Raw genomic sequence first — 17,256 nt, forward strand, 5'->3', positions numbered from 1 at the left:
AAGGTGAATGAATGATGCACGCCGTCTCCCTTTTATACCCGGATGTCCGGGGCAGAGTCCGGCATGCAAATTTCATTTGCCAATTTTCATTGGCCTTTTCTAAGCAGTCGGAAACGATTGGTTCTCCGGGACGAACCCCATCTGTCGGTTCGACACAACGTCGAGAGACCGACAGAAAGGGAACTGAACGGCTCGTTTTCTCACAGGCTTGCAGAGATAGGCTCACATATAACAAAGTTACTGGATTGTCATTTTTCATGTTTTCTGAGTTGATAGATGCACCAGACACCCGATTATAGCACTTAAACATTGAAAAAGTCAGATTTTCATGAAATGTCCCCTTTAAAGATGCGCTCCATTTTTCGGGCCGCTTTCTTTAGAGCCTGAGTGTGTTCATTATGTGTTCATTATACCATGGTGTGGGACTGCCATTTTTAATCTTCTTTAAACGTAGAGAAGCAACTGTATCTAGCGTTTCAGAGAAGGTGGAATTAAAATTTTCAGTGGTAGTGTCAAGATCTTCAACGTTATTTCTCATGCTAGCAATTTGAGACAATTCGGGCAGATTATCAAGAAACGCATCTTTGGTAGTTGAAGTTATTGTTCTACCATATTTGTAGCCGTAGGCCAGTGAAGCAAACATAATACCAGATAATGATCCGAAATGTCTTCATTCTCAAAACCAAAAAATACTTTATTTAATGAAAACACAAAACAAAACCCACAATGGGGCAAAACAGGAAATAATAAATAATCAAACAAACCAAAACACTTCCCATGAGGGGGAAATAAACTCAAGGATACAAAAGGGAACTAAACGTACACTTCAAAAACACTACACTGCAGGAACACGGCAGGGACAAGATTTCTGGACGAGGGTAACACGACATGTACAAGAAACAATGAACCGCACGGAACTAGGGATGCACCGAAACGAAAATTCTTGGCCGAAGCCGAACATGATGTGAAACACTTGGCCGAAGGCCGAATAATACCGAACACCGAACATGGTTTTTGCATTTCTTCTATTTATTAAGTTATTTTCTCACTATTGCACAAACTGAATAGTCAAGATGTGCTTTTTATAATTTGTCTTGCTTTTCAATAAAATACAATACAACTTAATATAAAATTGAGCAAAACAAAGTAAATTCAAACAAAAAATTGAGCCCTCTCCCTTCATGAATAGCCTATATTAATTAGGCCTATAACTGACTGCTAAAAGAATGTAATGTAAGTTACTCTGTACCCCTACAACAAAACAGTTCATTAAAAACTGTCATTCCACATTAGGCCTATAAACTAAAAATACAAATAAACTAGAACTGTTGGATTATTATAGGCTACATTGCAAAATGATTTGAGAGAAAAAAAAACATCCAATGCAAGCAATTCTGACTAATGCTGACTGACAACCATTTCAGTTCACGTCTCTCCTCCAAACTCTGCCCACAAAAGATGACTGTTCTCTCAGAAGGTGCACAGAACATACTTTGACAAGTTGTTTAGTACAGGGAACTGTGTGCACACGACCACTGTATGATGTCAAAGGATGTCGCGAGCGGCGGGGCTACTGTCAGACCGCCCGCTTCCCGTCTGAAGTAAAGTTACCGACCGGTAAAGATGCTTTCATTCAGAAATTTACTTCCATGCGGCAAGTCCCGTTCTGTGTCTTTCTCGGACACTTTAAAATGCTCCACACACACGCACACGCACGCACACACACACACACACACACTGCCAAAATGTTTGCGGCAGTAATAAAGCGCACGCGTGTCTCTCTCTCTCTATCTCTCTCTCTCTCTCTCTGCGCTGCTTGCTGCTTGATCGTATCACGAGTCATGTTTGGTAAAATTTATTCGGCCATTTCACATATTCACAGTTTTTTGCTATTTTCGGCCGAACATTTTCGGTGGCCGAACATTCGGTGCATCCCTAAGAAGGACAGGATCATGACACATACTTACAATTGGCACAGGATTAGGGGTTGGTATTGTTGCATGCAATTTGTGCATACTTTACTATTACTAGTACAGTAAGTACATATACATGCTGATGTGTTTTTTATGTGTTGTAAATTTTACATTTAGTCAATGCGCATACATGTTAAACAGCTCAACCAGGTCTCCTCCATTTGAGCCAAGATGGACTAACAGCCACAGGATGGAGGTCAATGGCCAGTTAGTCCAGCACATTAACCATTTTGGACAAGCTAGTGCCAACACAGAAGCTACTTGTTGGCAACTGGTGCCCTTGACCAAAAACCAATAGATTTTTTCCCATATAGGCTTTTGGAAGATTGCAAAAAAGAATCCGTGTTAACAAAGGTTTATACCAATCAAGACAACCTTTACAAATAAACACAAAATGTATACATTTTGAATCCCAAATACAATCAGCAGAAGTAAAAAGCTCATATTTTAGGAATTAATTTGTTAATGATAAAAAGCCCCTGATTCTAAAGATTTGTGTTTGTAAATGGAGTAGCTGTATAATTAACTGTACCACATGCTAACTGATTGTTTGTCCCCCAAAGACATTTAGAGACCACAAGCTTATCCCAAAAGAGAAAGAATGTAACAAGAACAATCAAGGAAAAAGCAAGAAAACAAGCGCCCATTATCTACTGTTGCTATGGAGTATACTAAAGCCCTGTTCGCACGGGATTAGTATTACCTGGAGACCTCTGGTCATTTGTAATAATTGCAGAGATTGTGTGTGATCTTAATCCCGTGCGAATCGGCCATGTCTGTAATTTGTAAGGTAAAAATTCCCCCACAAATTACCTACCATATTTTGACGAACACCGAGGTCCTGTGATGATATTAGTCCAGTGCGAATCGGCATCTCTGTGATTTGGCGCACTCAAAAATCATTTTTCAAGGTTTATCCACCGTTTGCTAATAATGGAGGCTGTTTTGATATTAATTTGGTTGCGGATTCATTTCCACACATTGTCAAAACTGTTGTTTTGACCGGGAGTCTTCCGTTTATTTATTTATCTTGGAAACGCTTGTAAAAGCACTTTTCACATAGAGATCCCAGAAAATACACGGAAAATGTGTCCGGTAATTTGTCCCGGGATCGTTAGATTTTGTACATTCACACTGCCAGTGATTTTCTGGAATCTGTGCGTGCGTTCACACACATTCCGTGAAGATCCCGTAAAGACACATGGCGTAATATACTGCAAAGTTATGTAATGTGCATTTTTTTGGTCGGGAAATGAGGGTTGATAACTGGTACTTGTGAACGATACTTGTGTTTTTAGGTGGCTAAATAGCGCAGTTTGTTATTTATTACTGCCTTCCTTTATTAATTAGGCCTATTTTATTTAGGCTTAATTAACAATCTCTTTTTTTGGTTATTATTCTGTAGCATGTATTGTTGCCTTTTGCAAATGACAAAGACGTCAATTTAAAAAAAAAACTTTTGTATTTATATTTTTATTGGTAAATGCAGAACAACGAAGAGGCACAAGAACGCAAGGTAGGCTATAGCCCAACGAGATTAAGCTAAATATAAGCTAAATATAAAATGTCATATGAAAACATATAAATGCAAATTGTTCAGTATTGTTCAGTGCAAATTTACACAACCTTAATAAAAAAATATAACGGAATCCTGCGAAGTTAAAATGAGCCAGTATTTTTGCAACGTAGCCTATACAAAAGGCACGGTATAATATTTTTTCAGTAATATGATGTACAACAATGTGAGTTTAAAAATAAGTTTATCGTTTTTTAAAACAAAGTTTGAGAAAAGTTTTTGAGCATTAAGATTTTGTAACCATTTTAGAATAAGATCACGCAGATCAAATGAAAAACCCGCTAATGAGACCTAAAGTATATTGCACATAATTCTATAAAAACCACAAATAAACACTAAGGTCGGTATATGATCACCGGTAGGTGATAGTTTGGAGTTAGTCTGTTAACAAGCGGGTTTCCATCACTCTGGTTTTATTCGCATTTTGAAGTTTCGCATCAGAAACGAGTGATGGAAACACCAAATTTCGAATTAAAAACCTTTAATTCGCAAAAAAAAAAGCTTTTACGCTCGCTTGAGGTGGTTTTTCATTTTTTGAAAAAGAGTTAATGTGAATAATGGGAGATGAAAATGCATTTGCCGAATAAATTCCTCCAAAAAGTCTCGTAACTGCACTATGAGACGGCGAAACCTGACTAACCAGAGTACTGATCTTGCATTTATTGTGTTTCGTAATCGTCTGCTTGCGCAAGTATTATTATACAGTATATGAAAATGATAATATTCAGTGGCTTCTCTTACTATTCTTACGGATATTTAGTGGCAGTTTATTAGGACAGTGACGGCTGACTGGATGGAAACGGTTCTTATTCGCAAATGTTTTATGCGATATTTCCAATTTTGCACAGAAACACACGGGCTTCTCCGCAGCACGAGCACGGAAGGTGCACACAGCCGTTTTTAAGGTTGGTAAGCGATCAAGTTTATTGAAGCGCTGTGTATTGTCGTGTTAATATTTTTGATAGAAGTAATTTCAAGTTTAAATAGCGTTTAGAAGCAGACAACTCTATTCTCGCATCTGACCTTATGTTTGGTGATTAGGACTCTTGCATTCATCCATGCTTAAGCTAAAGACAAATAGTAGTTTTTGATTTACAAACGAAAAAAAATAATCGCTTAACTATATTTGTTTTCATAGCCAAATTATTTACGATTTATGATGTGTGCCATCACTACATGGCTTTTACGGCATTGTTTCTGCCTTTTGTTCACACAGGGCACTTTCCGGGACTGTTCCCGTTAATGTTATAGGTCCCCTTTCCAGAATCATTTTCTATCCGGGATGCGTTTGCGTTCACACAGAAGGCACTCTGGCAATTTTTTGGCAATTTTCCAGGATCAGTGGGCTGTGTGAATGGGGATTTAACATTGTCAGCATTTGAGACCCGTGATCGCGCACCGGACAGAAGATCACCGCGATCGCGGGTCTCAAATGCTGACAGGTCATATATCATTAAACACCATAAAACAATAGGCTATTCAAACTATATGCAAAGCCTTGCCATCACATCCGGGAAATAAGTCAGTAAATTTGAGTAAAATCACAGGCTTCACTTATCCCGTGCGAATGCGCTACATGATCACAGACAATCTCTGCAATTATTACAAATGACCAGAGGTCCCCAGGTAATACTAATCCCGTGTGAATAGGGTTTAAGCCTATAATGTATTTCTTTGCATTAACTATCTGTCCTATCACTGTTTTTCTTCTCACAAATAGCTTTGTGTTACTATTCCACCTGTCGCATGTGTTGCCATGGACGTGTTCTGGTCGTCACAGCAACGGCAGAGGAGGAACGGCTCAGGAAGGGCAAACGTGTGTTTTTTTACATCCCACAGATTCCCCAAAGGAACAAGTCTTACATGCAGACGGAGTGTACAGGAATGAGTGAGGAACTGACCCCAAACCCTCACATAGCTGATCAATGCGTTCTTTACAGGAAGGTAATGAGAGAGGACATCAAAGGAAGCTGTGGGTATCATTTTTCTTTGTTGCAATCTCTCTTTCTTTCTTGGATGTAAAGAGACTTTTTACTTGAAGCACCAAGACATGCACTTAACCCTTAGGTAATGGATTTCTTAACAAGATTGCATGTTAGTGAATGCATTCTTGACTCATTTACAGTCTAAATTATTTCAACAGTGCCATTATTAAAAACTAAAACTAAATAAAAAATGTTTTGTTAACTAAAAAAATTATAAAAAACAAACATACTTTCCAAAACACCAAGACCCTTAAAATGCAACTGAATTAAAAATATTTTATTATCAGTTAAAGGGATAGTTCACCCAAAAATGAAAATTCTGTCAACATTTACTCACCCTTAGATTGATCTGAACCTGTATAAATGTCTTTGTTCTGCAAAACGCATATGAAGATATTTGGAATAATGTCAATAACCAAACAGATCTCATCCCCCATTGACTCCCATAGTATTTATTTTTTCCCACTATGGCAGTAAATTGGGAGATTTGTTTGGTTACTGACATTTGTGACCCTGGACAACAAAACCAGTCTTAAGTAGCACGGGAACATTTTTAGTAATCGCCAAAAATACATTGAAGGGGTAAAAATTACAGTTTTTTCTTTTTACCAAAAATCATTAGGATATTAAGTAAAGATCATGTTCCATGAAGATATTTTATAAATTTCCTACCGTAAATGTATAAAAACTTTCTTTTTGTGAGTGGATGGCCTGCTACAGTGCCTCAGATGAACAACTTCAAAGGCGATTTTCTCAATATTTTGCTTTTTTAGCACCCTCAGATTACAGCTTTGTAAACCGTTGTTGTTCCGCCAGATAGTGTCCTATCCTAACAAACCATATATCAATAGAAAGCTTATTTCTTCAGCTTTCAGATGATGTAAAAATCTCAATTTCGAAAAATTGACCCTTAAGACTGGTTTTGTCGTCCAGGGTCACATTTTTTCAAATATCTTCCTTTGTGTTCAGCAGAACAAAGACATTTATACAGGTTTGGAACAATCTCAGAGTGAGTAAATGATGACAGAATTTTCATTTTTGGGTGAACTGAACTTTCCCTTTAATGCATTCATTTTGCCCATCCTACAACACCTAAAATTCTAAAACACCTAAAAAAGCCCCATGATTCCTGTCACCGTCTCTTTCTTCAGAGATGGAAAATTCCTAAATTTTCAAGGGCCAAACAAAATGGAAAGTGTAAATGAAAGTAACAGAAGACAACAAACTGATGAAGACCAAAAAACAATAAGGTGCAGAGAAACAGAAAGGACAATGAAAAAAGGAAATGGAAGGATAAAGAAGAAAGAACTAAGTGAGAAATTGAGGCATTACCTGTGGTATTGCTGAGGAGAGGCAGATGGGGAGGTAGAAGGTTTTGGAAGCCGAGGAGAATACGGATGATATGGAGTCTTCTTCAGCGCCTGAATCAAATTGTGTCTGTAGTCAGGATCAATAGACCAGAGAGAACCCTTTCCTATGCTCTACAAATATAAAGAAAGAAAGGTTTTTGTAATGTTATATTTCAGTATATTGATTTTAATATTATGAGATTCTGTATTGATGTGATCACACTGCACACAATCACACACAAAAAACTGTGTATTGAAAATGAATTTGTAGCATTAGGTTTCGTCAATATGCACTTGTTGTTTGTCTTTATAAGTAGTAAATATCCATACACGTCTTTTCACACTACAGATCAATATCTGCAATGCTGACCGGAAACTGAAAAGCAGACTGAGAGCTCGAGACCCTTGTTGTAGTGAAGACAGAATCACCTTTAAAATTGCCTCAACTGGCAACACTAGCGTGTATTTTTAGATCAAAGAAGCCATTCTCCACTAATTAAGCAGTCTGCCCTCCATCAGGAGCTTCCAGAGTCACACTTCACTTTACCAAAACAAAACAAAAACACACAAAAGCCATGAAATTTAACCAGCAGTTAATTTAAACACTGAAATAAACTTTACTTAAAATACTGTGTGAAGTTTCTTCTTCATCGGGGTACCCGCCAAGGTTGTCCATTGAGCCCTTTACTTTTTGCCATGGCGATGGAACCTTTAGCAGTGAGTATAAGGAGTCATCCGCAGATATCCCCTGTCAGGATGGGAGGTATGGAACATCGGATTTCCTTATATGCGGATGATGTGCTTCTCTTCCTGTCAGAACCGGAGAGATCTCTGCCTTTTTTATTTGATCTTATCAAGGAGTTTGGTGCCCTTTCGGGATACAGTGTTAACTGGCAGAAAAGTGAATTTATGCCATTATATGACACTATGGACACAGGTTTTATCAATAATCTTCCTTTTAAAACTTTGAGTGAATTAAAATATCTGGGTGTCACTGTGCCTAGAAAATACAAGAAATTGCATGAAACAAATTACAAAGTTATGGTAGACAAACTGAGGCGTGATGTGGAAACCTGGCGGGTACTCCCGTTAACAATGATCGGCCGTGTTAATGCAATCAAAATGGTCACCCTACCGAGATTTCTTTACTTGTTTCAAAATATTCCAATTTTTCTAACTCAGCTATTCTTTAAGACACTTGACTCTGTGATTATGCCATTTATTTGGGGATATAAGGCCCATCGCATATCTAAAACTCATATTTGTAAGACAAAAGAGGTAGGAGGCCTAGGCCTCCCTTACTTTCGGCATTACTATTGGGCAGCCAACGTGCGGGCCTTAATGTATTGGCGCAATGCAGGGCCTGGGGAGTCGACCACTAACATTCCTGCGTGGCTCGCTATTGAGAAAGATATTCAGGGTTTTTCATTACCAGCTCTACTCTTTGCAGAAAACAAACCTATTAGAAATTTTAAAAAATGCAATCCCATTGTTGTAAACTCTCTCAAGATTTGGTACCAGATAAGAAGGATCTTTAAACTACCTCAAATATGCTCTCTTACCCCTATAGCTTGTAACCACGCATTCCCTGTCTCGCAAACAGATAAGACCTTTCTATCTTGGAGGGAAAAAGGGATCATAACCATAGGGGATTTATACATTGACAGCATATTCGCTACTTTTAATCAGCTTAGACAAAAATTTGGAATACCCCCCTCGCATTTTTTCAGATATCTACAAATACGGAACTATGTAAAAACCAGTATGTCTAGTTTTGAAACCTACAAACCCCCTGAACATCTATATAACATCATGACTCTCGAACTCGACACAAAAGGTATTGTTTCCAGATGTGTCGAATGTTTGAATTGTTCCATAGAACCTCTAACACAACACTTAAAGATGTCCTGGGAGGAAGACTTGGGTATAGATATCCCAGATGATTCCTGGGCTGAGGCCCTCCAAGGTATTAGGACTTGTTCTATTAGTTCTAACTTTCAACTAATCCAATACAAAGTTGTACATAGGTTACATTATTCCTGTACCAAATTACATTCTATATACCCCTCGGTATCACCTCTATGTATTAAATGTAAGTCCAAGGAGGGCACACTGGCACATCTGTTCTGGACATGTCCAAAAATATGTAAATTCTGGTCTGATATCTTCTGCTTTTATGCCAAGATACTCAAGACTAATCTTCCTTATGACCCTCTGGTCGCTATACTGGGTTGGGCCCCAACCTTGGAAGCCTATAACCTTAATCAAATTCAGACGATACAATATGGGATGATAATTGCAAAGAAGGCAATTTTGTTGATGTGGAATAAAGAGACGGTACCCAAGTTAGAGATGTGGCTCACAGAATTTAGTAGTATGTTACACATGGAAAAGATCAGATATGAAATTGCTGGTAAACCTAGAAAATTCTTACAGATTTGGAATTCTTTCTTTGAATATTTGTAGGGTGATCATTGATCATTGAATTTAACGGTCTGGTCAAATGCTTTAAGAATGGTATTACTGTGGATTATTTATCGGGCAATGTACAATTAGTTAATCTTTCCTCTCTTTATGTTTGGATGATTTTTGACATAGGTGTTTTATTTTGAAGTTATGTACAGTATATCTGTCTATTTACATATGTATGTATCCATATTGTTTCTTTATGTACGTTTGACTACTCCCATACATATGTGTATATGGGTGCGTATTATTGCTGTAGATTGCATATCTTTGATACTCACAATTTATTTGTTGTTTATTTGCTGGCATGGGGTGGGGGGGTTGTTTTGAAAATTTGGAAAACTTTAAATAAAGTATTTAAAAAAAAAAAAATACTGTGTGAAAAAATATAAGAATAATACACAAAAAACGAAATCCTATAGTTGTTTTTTACAGTGTATTTTGTTTAATTAGTTGTTTACATATTTTGATATATTACTTTTGCAACAGAATTACAGCCATACTCAGACTAATTTAAACAGTTGCACCTAATTATTCGGGGGTTATTTAGTTGGATTAAATGACTAGTAATTCAGGAAACCCACCAGCTTGCGGATTTAAAAAAATAAATATATTACACATCCTATGTTACAGAAGCAATGATCAGTTTTTACGAACCCACCATTCGCTGTGATTAAGAAAAACAGCTTTTATTATAAAAATATCCATCATACATACAGGTCCCAAAATTTGTTGAAGTTTGAAAAAGTATATACCTCCATCATTAAAGTCAGCATGAAACAGAAGTTGTATATCTGAGTGTATCTCTGTATTTAGAAAAAATGTTGGGCAGGGCATAATTTCGAGTTTTGTGAATTTATTGGATTGTTGGAAGTCTCGCCATTGGATAGTCAGTAAAGTATGAGATGTCATTTGTTCATTGATCATAACTGCAATATTGCATAAAAATAAGAATTGTACATCTTGATTTCATGCTGACTCTAGTGGTCTAACAAATAAAAGCAAAACAATAGGTTTGTGGGAGAAAACAATTCATATGTTGAGCTTATGTAGCGAAAATCTAAATATGCATATCTGAGAGCTAAATTCAAATAACAACACACTGTTAACTTCAAAACTCACTGGTTCTCAGATGTTTTGTGTCACATGCTATTTTATCATTAGCCAAGCACGAACCAAAGTGATTATTTTTATGATCTATGTGCTTTTTGAAACTTCAGCATTTTGGAACCTACACATAAAGCAACATATACAGTAGTTTAATTAGGTCTACAATGAAAAAAACCTAAGTCATACACATTTGGGATGGCATGAAGGTAAATCACGAGAGAACTTTTATTTTTTCTCTCCATTATTCCTTTAAAGGAGAAATCTGATTGTTTGATGAATTAGCAAACAGAATGCTACTGTGACCCATATTTTTAATGTATGTTTGTGTTATGAAGTAGCCATGGCCCAGCGTGCTGTTTCTACCCGGGGTGTGTGATAATTCAAACACACTCCCCATGACTTCATTCATAACTTCCTCCGCCAGTCTTCCATCTGTCCTAAAATAGCTACCAACACATCATCACGATCTGACGTACATCATTCACCAGCATCTGGTTATATCTCCGGCTCACCTGCCAGGGAAAACCACACGATCACTCGCTACAGGAGAAAGGGGAGGGGCAGACATGCACCTATGGTTTCACCGGTCTCCAAGGCAACAAGCAGAAGAGAGAGATGGAGGGCTTGGTGTCTGGTTGGAAGGATTGGCAAGAGTATTCTTAGTCTACACTGAGACAATAGTGCCATTTAAAAACCAGTCCAGACCCATGCTAATCTTTCCCTACCGTGTTAAATGATGAAAGAGGATCACTGCTGCAGATGCTATGTTTAGAGAACCATGATAAATAATTGTCTGTATTAAAAGAGAAGGTTTGCATTTGCATTTTCCATCCTCATTCAAAATGTCCATTATGGACCAACTTGACAAACACACAATCATAAAATCATATTGATTGGCACATCTACAGGACACCAGAATGTAACAAAAATGTAAGATATTTCATGAGATATTGGTCATTAAAAGTGACCAGAATACAAGATCAAAGTGTGGCGAGAACCTGTAATAATAATAACCTGTTATAAAAAATATATAATATTTTTAGTGCAGCATTTACAGTGCAACACTCCTCACTTCAGCCACACAATATATGAAAACTACATCTATTTATAAACTATCAAAAACATATGACTTTACATAAACACCTATTATTCAGCATCTCACTAATGGTACTCGCAAATTGGCAGATCATATCAGAAGTCAATTACGTGTCTACACTCTTAAAATAAAGGTGCTTCATGATGCCATGAAAGAACGTTTTTGTTAATGGTTAAAGAACCTTCAATATCCAAAGAACCTTTAAGTGTCACAAAAGGTTTTTTGTGGCGAAAAGGTTCTTCAGATTATAAAAAGGTAAGAAAGAGATGGTTCTTTGTGGAGACAAAAATGGTTCTTCTATGACAGGGTTTTCAAACGTTTTTGTCAGCCGAACCCCTTTGACCGAAATTATTTTCTTCAAGTACCCCCTGATATTTTAAGTACACATTTTAACTGCAAATGTTTAACTGCATTTATTTTTATATGTTTTAAAGTTTATATTATAGTATACATAACTAGGGCTATTACTATACCTGTAACATTTATTCTGAATACTTTTTTTTATTAATGAAAACAACTTGTATATGCACTAGATATACAGTAAACCAACTCACAAACCCCCTGCAATGTCCACATGAACCACCAGGTTTTTTTTGGAAAACCCTGTCTAAGTACCTTTATTTTGAGTGTAAAGGGTACAGTTGTCTGTTTAAATGTGTGAAAAAAGGAGACAAAAAATGGTTGGATAAAGTATGGTTGCTTTTGTTACAAGAAACCTTGTCTAACATTAAAAGCAAACATGTAAAAGATGACTGCTTTCAAAACAGAATCACAGATGTGGTGCACATAAAATTGCATTTGTTTAGAACTTGCATTTGTTATCTTTGACCTTTATCTTTGTGGCCGTTGGAAAGCTGGAACTGATCTACCAAAGTCACCAGAATAAAAGCTTTTAGTGTCTTAACATCTGCTATTGACTAACACATGGCTATAAAGGTCCAGGCAGTGAATTGTTCACCCACCAGTCTCCCCATCTGAGGTGTGTGTACGTTTCAATGAGGTTGAATACCATTTTAATCAAGTCAAGAGAAGCTTTTAATAGTTTGAGTATGTTTCAACCAGCAAACAAGTAATTCTAAGCGTGTATAATTTTGGCACATTAGCTTGGAACACCACCAGAATTAGTTTCTACTACTGAGGTGTGATACAGCTGGCCTGAACCTTACCCACCAATACAGATTACTGTGTTTCATACCACTTCCCTGAAATTTTACCCACACACACTCATCTGCTCACACACATAGCAACACAACCAATCAGTTTGGCTGTTGCTAGAGAAACCGCATGCTTTTCATGTCAACTACACTGTAGTTGCTATGGGAACACGTATACAAGGCAAACTCTTTCAGCCGTAGTTAAGAACCAAATGACAGCGTGATGGCTTAGGCAGGTACAAACACACACTCTTACACGCACACATGCATAACAGTGCAAACACACTCGCCAAGAGTGAAAATCTTTTCATCTGCGTGAACGTAAGCTTGTTATTTGTTATGTCAAAACAGAAAGCATTATTATTTTTTATTATAATCACATTTGTAATCATGGGTGGGTTTACATATTTATAAAAATACATCATAATACCTCAGACACGTTGTTGTCAAAGTCAATGTGGATTTATACACTTACAAGATTAATATTGTATTATGATTACGTAAAGTAAAAGAGACATTTCGAAACTGCACTGCATAACAAAAGAACAAAACATGACACGACAAATAAAACAAATCAAGAACAGGATAATAATGTAAAAATACAACAAGCATACATGGGAAAGTATTAAAGGAGAGAAGAGAAGACTAGCATAAATTATATTTAATACCCATCTGTTCAAGAAACAACTGGTGAAAACCCATTTAGATTAAAGCCTATTCAGGCACATTAAATGGGTCAAAGACAAAAAGGGTTTAAGCATAAAAACAGTAATACTGCTTCAAATTATTGTTGTTAAAAAAATTGTTGAAAAAGTTTTCTGTTTAATTGAATCGCATTTTTATTTTTCTGAGCAAAAAATAAATATCATACATTTTTCCCTGATTTACAGAAGACGCGCACTAAATGTCATTCAGTGTAACAATCTTGTCAGGCATATTTACAACAAAAATCAATTTATGACATATTAAAAGTCTAATTACTTTCACCCCAAATGCTAATTAGTTGTAATTTGATTTTTTTTATTTGCCACTATCTTAGGTTTTGCCCATTTGTCAATAAGATTTTTTTGCTCATTTAAAGCACAATAAAATGTAATATGCACCCTTATTCTTTTATATATTTTAATATGTACAGTCAGAATAAGCATGTTGTTTGATATGTACATAAATATTGTATTACACTGAATGACAATGTAAATTTACTTCAAAAACATTTTACTCACATTTAATGTGCTTTCTATGGACAAAAAATTACTTTTGTAAATTTCTTTTGATGGGGACATCTTAACGTCTTTGACCCAAATACAAAAAAACAAGTCCTTACCTGACTGCGATCCTTATCCACCTTTTTGAAGCACTTGTTGAGTGACAGGTTGTGACGCACTGAATTCTTCCAGCCAGTAGGGGCGCTAGCAAAGTATGGGAAGTGCTCTAGTATCCAACTGTAGATGTCTTTTACAGGAAGTCGTTTTGAGGGAGCGTCCTCTATTGCCATGAAAATGAGGCAGCTAAAAGAGTACGGAGGTTTACGGCTGGGACCCGTAGACAGGTGATAGGGTGGCTCGCTTGGCTCAGGAGAGGATGAAGGTGAGGAAGAAGAGGGCTCGCGGCCGCCGTTAGCATCTTGCAGGGGGCTGACGCTGCGCAGGCCAGAGTGACCCAGGCTGGTCAGAAGATCTGTGCTCTCGTGCAGCCAGCTGAGGCTGGTGAGCTCCTCGTCCTCCGCCCGGCTGAGGGATGTGGACAGAGCGAGAGACAGATCAGCTGCTTCTGTGTCCTCGTAGAGCTGATTCAGACCCCGCGCAACACTCCCACTGCTGGGGCCCTCTGCCTTCTTCCCTGGGGGCATGACCACCGGACCCATGCAGCCCTCAGCTCCTGAAAAGATGAGAAATACTCGTTCAAGCAGAGGTTTTGAGGTCACAACCTGAAATGGGTTCACTGGAAATGGTAAAAAGCAGTCAAAGACAACAGACGAAACTGACTGAACAGTAAAACAGCAAAAATGTGTGCTATTCTTAAAGCAACAGTTCACTCAAAAGGCTAAATGTTTGCTGTTAATTTACTCACACTTTGTATTTAGTATAACACTAAAGAAGATTTTTAGCTGTGGACCAAACTGTGGTTCTTGGTAATCCATAAAATACAAGTTCACAGATATCAGTAATGTGAGTGTCAAAATGTAAGATACAGGCAAAACAAGGTGGCGGTAAAGCAACAGAACCACTAATAAACAACACAAGGACTCTGTCGTAAATACGCTCAGGGCTGTTTGCCTGATTTTATGGATTACTGGTAATGTTGTAAAAGATGTTCTGTTCCTTACATATAGCAGTTGTTTTGCTACATAAGACACAATATGTTGTCAGGAGTTGTGGGGATTACTTTTGTGTTACCTGTATCTGCTTTTGGGACCTTTAAAGATATGACACTTGAGGGCTTGCGTGCTATGAATCAGCAAGGAACATTGCTTTAGTTTGAAATGTTTCTTTACTGTTGCACTGCATTAAATAGCATTAAAAGTAAATTAACAGCAAATTTTCATTTTTGTATGGACATTGCGTTTAAGAATTTTAAGTAAAATGCGGCCTGTGAGATGATCCTTTAATGCTGTTACATTGGAGAGACAAAGATCTTTAATGTTGTAAGTTGATAAATGAATTGCAGATAAAAATGTACAAACCCTCCCTTAAAGGTGAACAGTTAAGATCTACTCCATATCCATGTTAACTCATGTTATGTGTCATGTCTGTAGTTCACCCAAAAAGGAACTTTCTCACATCATTTATTGACCCTCATGTTGTTCAAAACCTGAAATTGACTCTTTCTTCTGCAGAACAAAAGAAGATATCAGAAACGTCTCAGTGGATTTGTGTCCATACATTGAAGTCAGTGGGGTAAAATTACCAATGTCCTTTAAAATATTTTCTTTTGTTGTTCCTTTAAGATAACTCTTCGACCGACCACTGAATTTTGTTTATAATAATGACGAAAATTATGTGTAAAATTCTTATAATTAGCAGAAATTACTTAAAATATTGAAATTAATTTAATGCAAAAACAGATGATGTAAATAACGTAATGATAAAATAATTTCCTACAGTGAAATATATAAGCGAACCATTTTCTTGTATCAGCACTCAGCAGTGTGTGCATCTATGTTTGTGTGCACTTGTTTTTTGTTTATTTCTTTGTGTAGTGCAAGGTGAGGTTAGTAGAAGGTTGGATTTTAGTAGAAAGTAAGCCAGCCACTGATGTTTATCTAAATAAGAACTTATCACACACCAAGTCACAGTAGGTAATTCCATAATCTCTCCCTACAGCATCACCCATCACTTTAAACTTTCACACAAGCCAACCTGTACCCCCACACACAATTTATACATATCTCGTATGTGCATGTCAAACGATATGCCATGGGCACCAACTCCCTGACAAAGCAATTCAATCAGTCAATAACAGCATATGCAGCTGAGCAGGGCTTGGAAAATGCGCAGTCATGCTTCAGGGCTGCTTTTGACACCTGTGCTTTCCTGTCAAAGCTGTATCTCTCTTCACTTGCATTGAATGACAGCTGCCACAGCTAGCGCCGCATGGCTAATACAGCATCTGTATCCACGACAACAGAGAGAGATATTAGCCAGCCTCACAATCTGGAGCAGAAATTCCCTGGGGTCAGTCAAAGCATGGCTGCGTTTATAAGGCAAATTATACAAATGTGAGCTACATCACACCAACATCACACTAAGGGAGAAAATTTGCAGTTTGGGATTTTGTCAGATAGTTTGTCTATTAGTAGTTATATTCTCTTTAAAGGTCATTCTGTTTAAAGCATATTCTAATGCTTTATCAAAATTCTGTCTGAATATTATATTGACAATTTGAAATATTGTTGTACATTAGAGGTGTAACAATATTTAAACCCAACTGAAATAAACAACACCACCGCAATACTGATTGTCTTATGTGACAAACAGTTTTTTTCTTCCTTGACATATGAATAAATAGTACTCATACACTTTAAACGACTAATATGAGCTGTACTTTCTTCTACACGCTAAATTTAAAGTCCTTCCAAGTGCATGTCACATGACTGTTGGGAGTGATCGATCACACTCGGCAGTTTAATATACGCATACTCCGCATCATATTGAGATCGCAAAACCCCATACACATTGAAGTCTATTGTGGTCAAATTATGGTTTTCCAGTAGAATACAAAAATGGAAATCATGTTATAGACAAAACACACACTTGCCCTCTTCTCAGGCTTTTCAGATTATGTAGTGAAAAATATCAGCTCTGTGATCTGCAGTCAAAAATCTGTAAAAATATAATAAGTGTACATGAGTGCTCTCTTCATTTGGTAATAAACTGTACACATGATGACAGATCCATTTTTAAAGAAAGCAGGATATAATATAGTCTAATGGCCTGACAACATATTAGGCTTAAACAGAAATCCAGTAGACAATTGATGGAGAATGGAGCAGATTGACAGGTGAAACATCAAACATGTGCTGCTGAAGGATCGTGTCAAAGGTTTTC

The 17,256-nt window shown here is 37.1% G+C and overlaps 1 protein-coding gene across 3 annotated transcripts in view; it reads right to left on the reverse strand.

Moving 5' to 3' along the window:
• The window catches only part of ches1 (checkpoint suppressor 1), a 63,826-nt gene that overhangs the window by 17,297 nt on the left and 29,273 nt on the right, over positions 1 to 17,256 (reverse strand). For all 3 annotated transcript variants that reach the window (XM_057353061.1, XM_057353060.1, XM_057353062.1), the window contains exons 2-3: positions 14,034 to 14,587; positions 6,867 to 7,015 (exon numbers count right to left, since the gene is read on the reverse strand). In XM_057353061.1, the coding sequence (XP_057209044.1) occupies positions 6,867 to 7,015; positions 14,034 to 14,573 (689 nt within the window). In that variant the 5' untranslated portion in view covers positions 14,574 to 14,587. The remainder of the gene's footprint in view (positions 1 to 6,866; positions 7,016 to 14,033; positions 14,588 to 17,256) is intronic.

The sequence above is a fragment of the Triplophysa rosa genome, linkage group LG15 (genome assembly GCF_024868665.1).
Source record: "Triplophysa rosa linkage group LG15, Trosa_1v2, whole genome shotgun sequence".
Taxonomy (NCBI): domain Eukaryota; kingdom Metazoa; phylum Chordata; class Actinopteri; order Cypriniformes; family Nemacheilidae; genus Triplophysa; species Triplophysa rosa.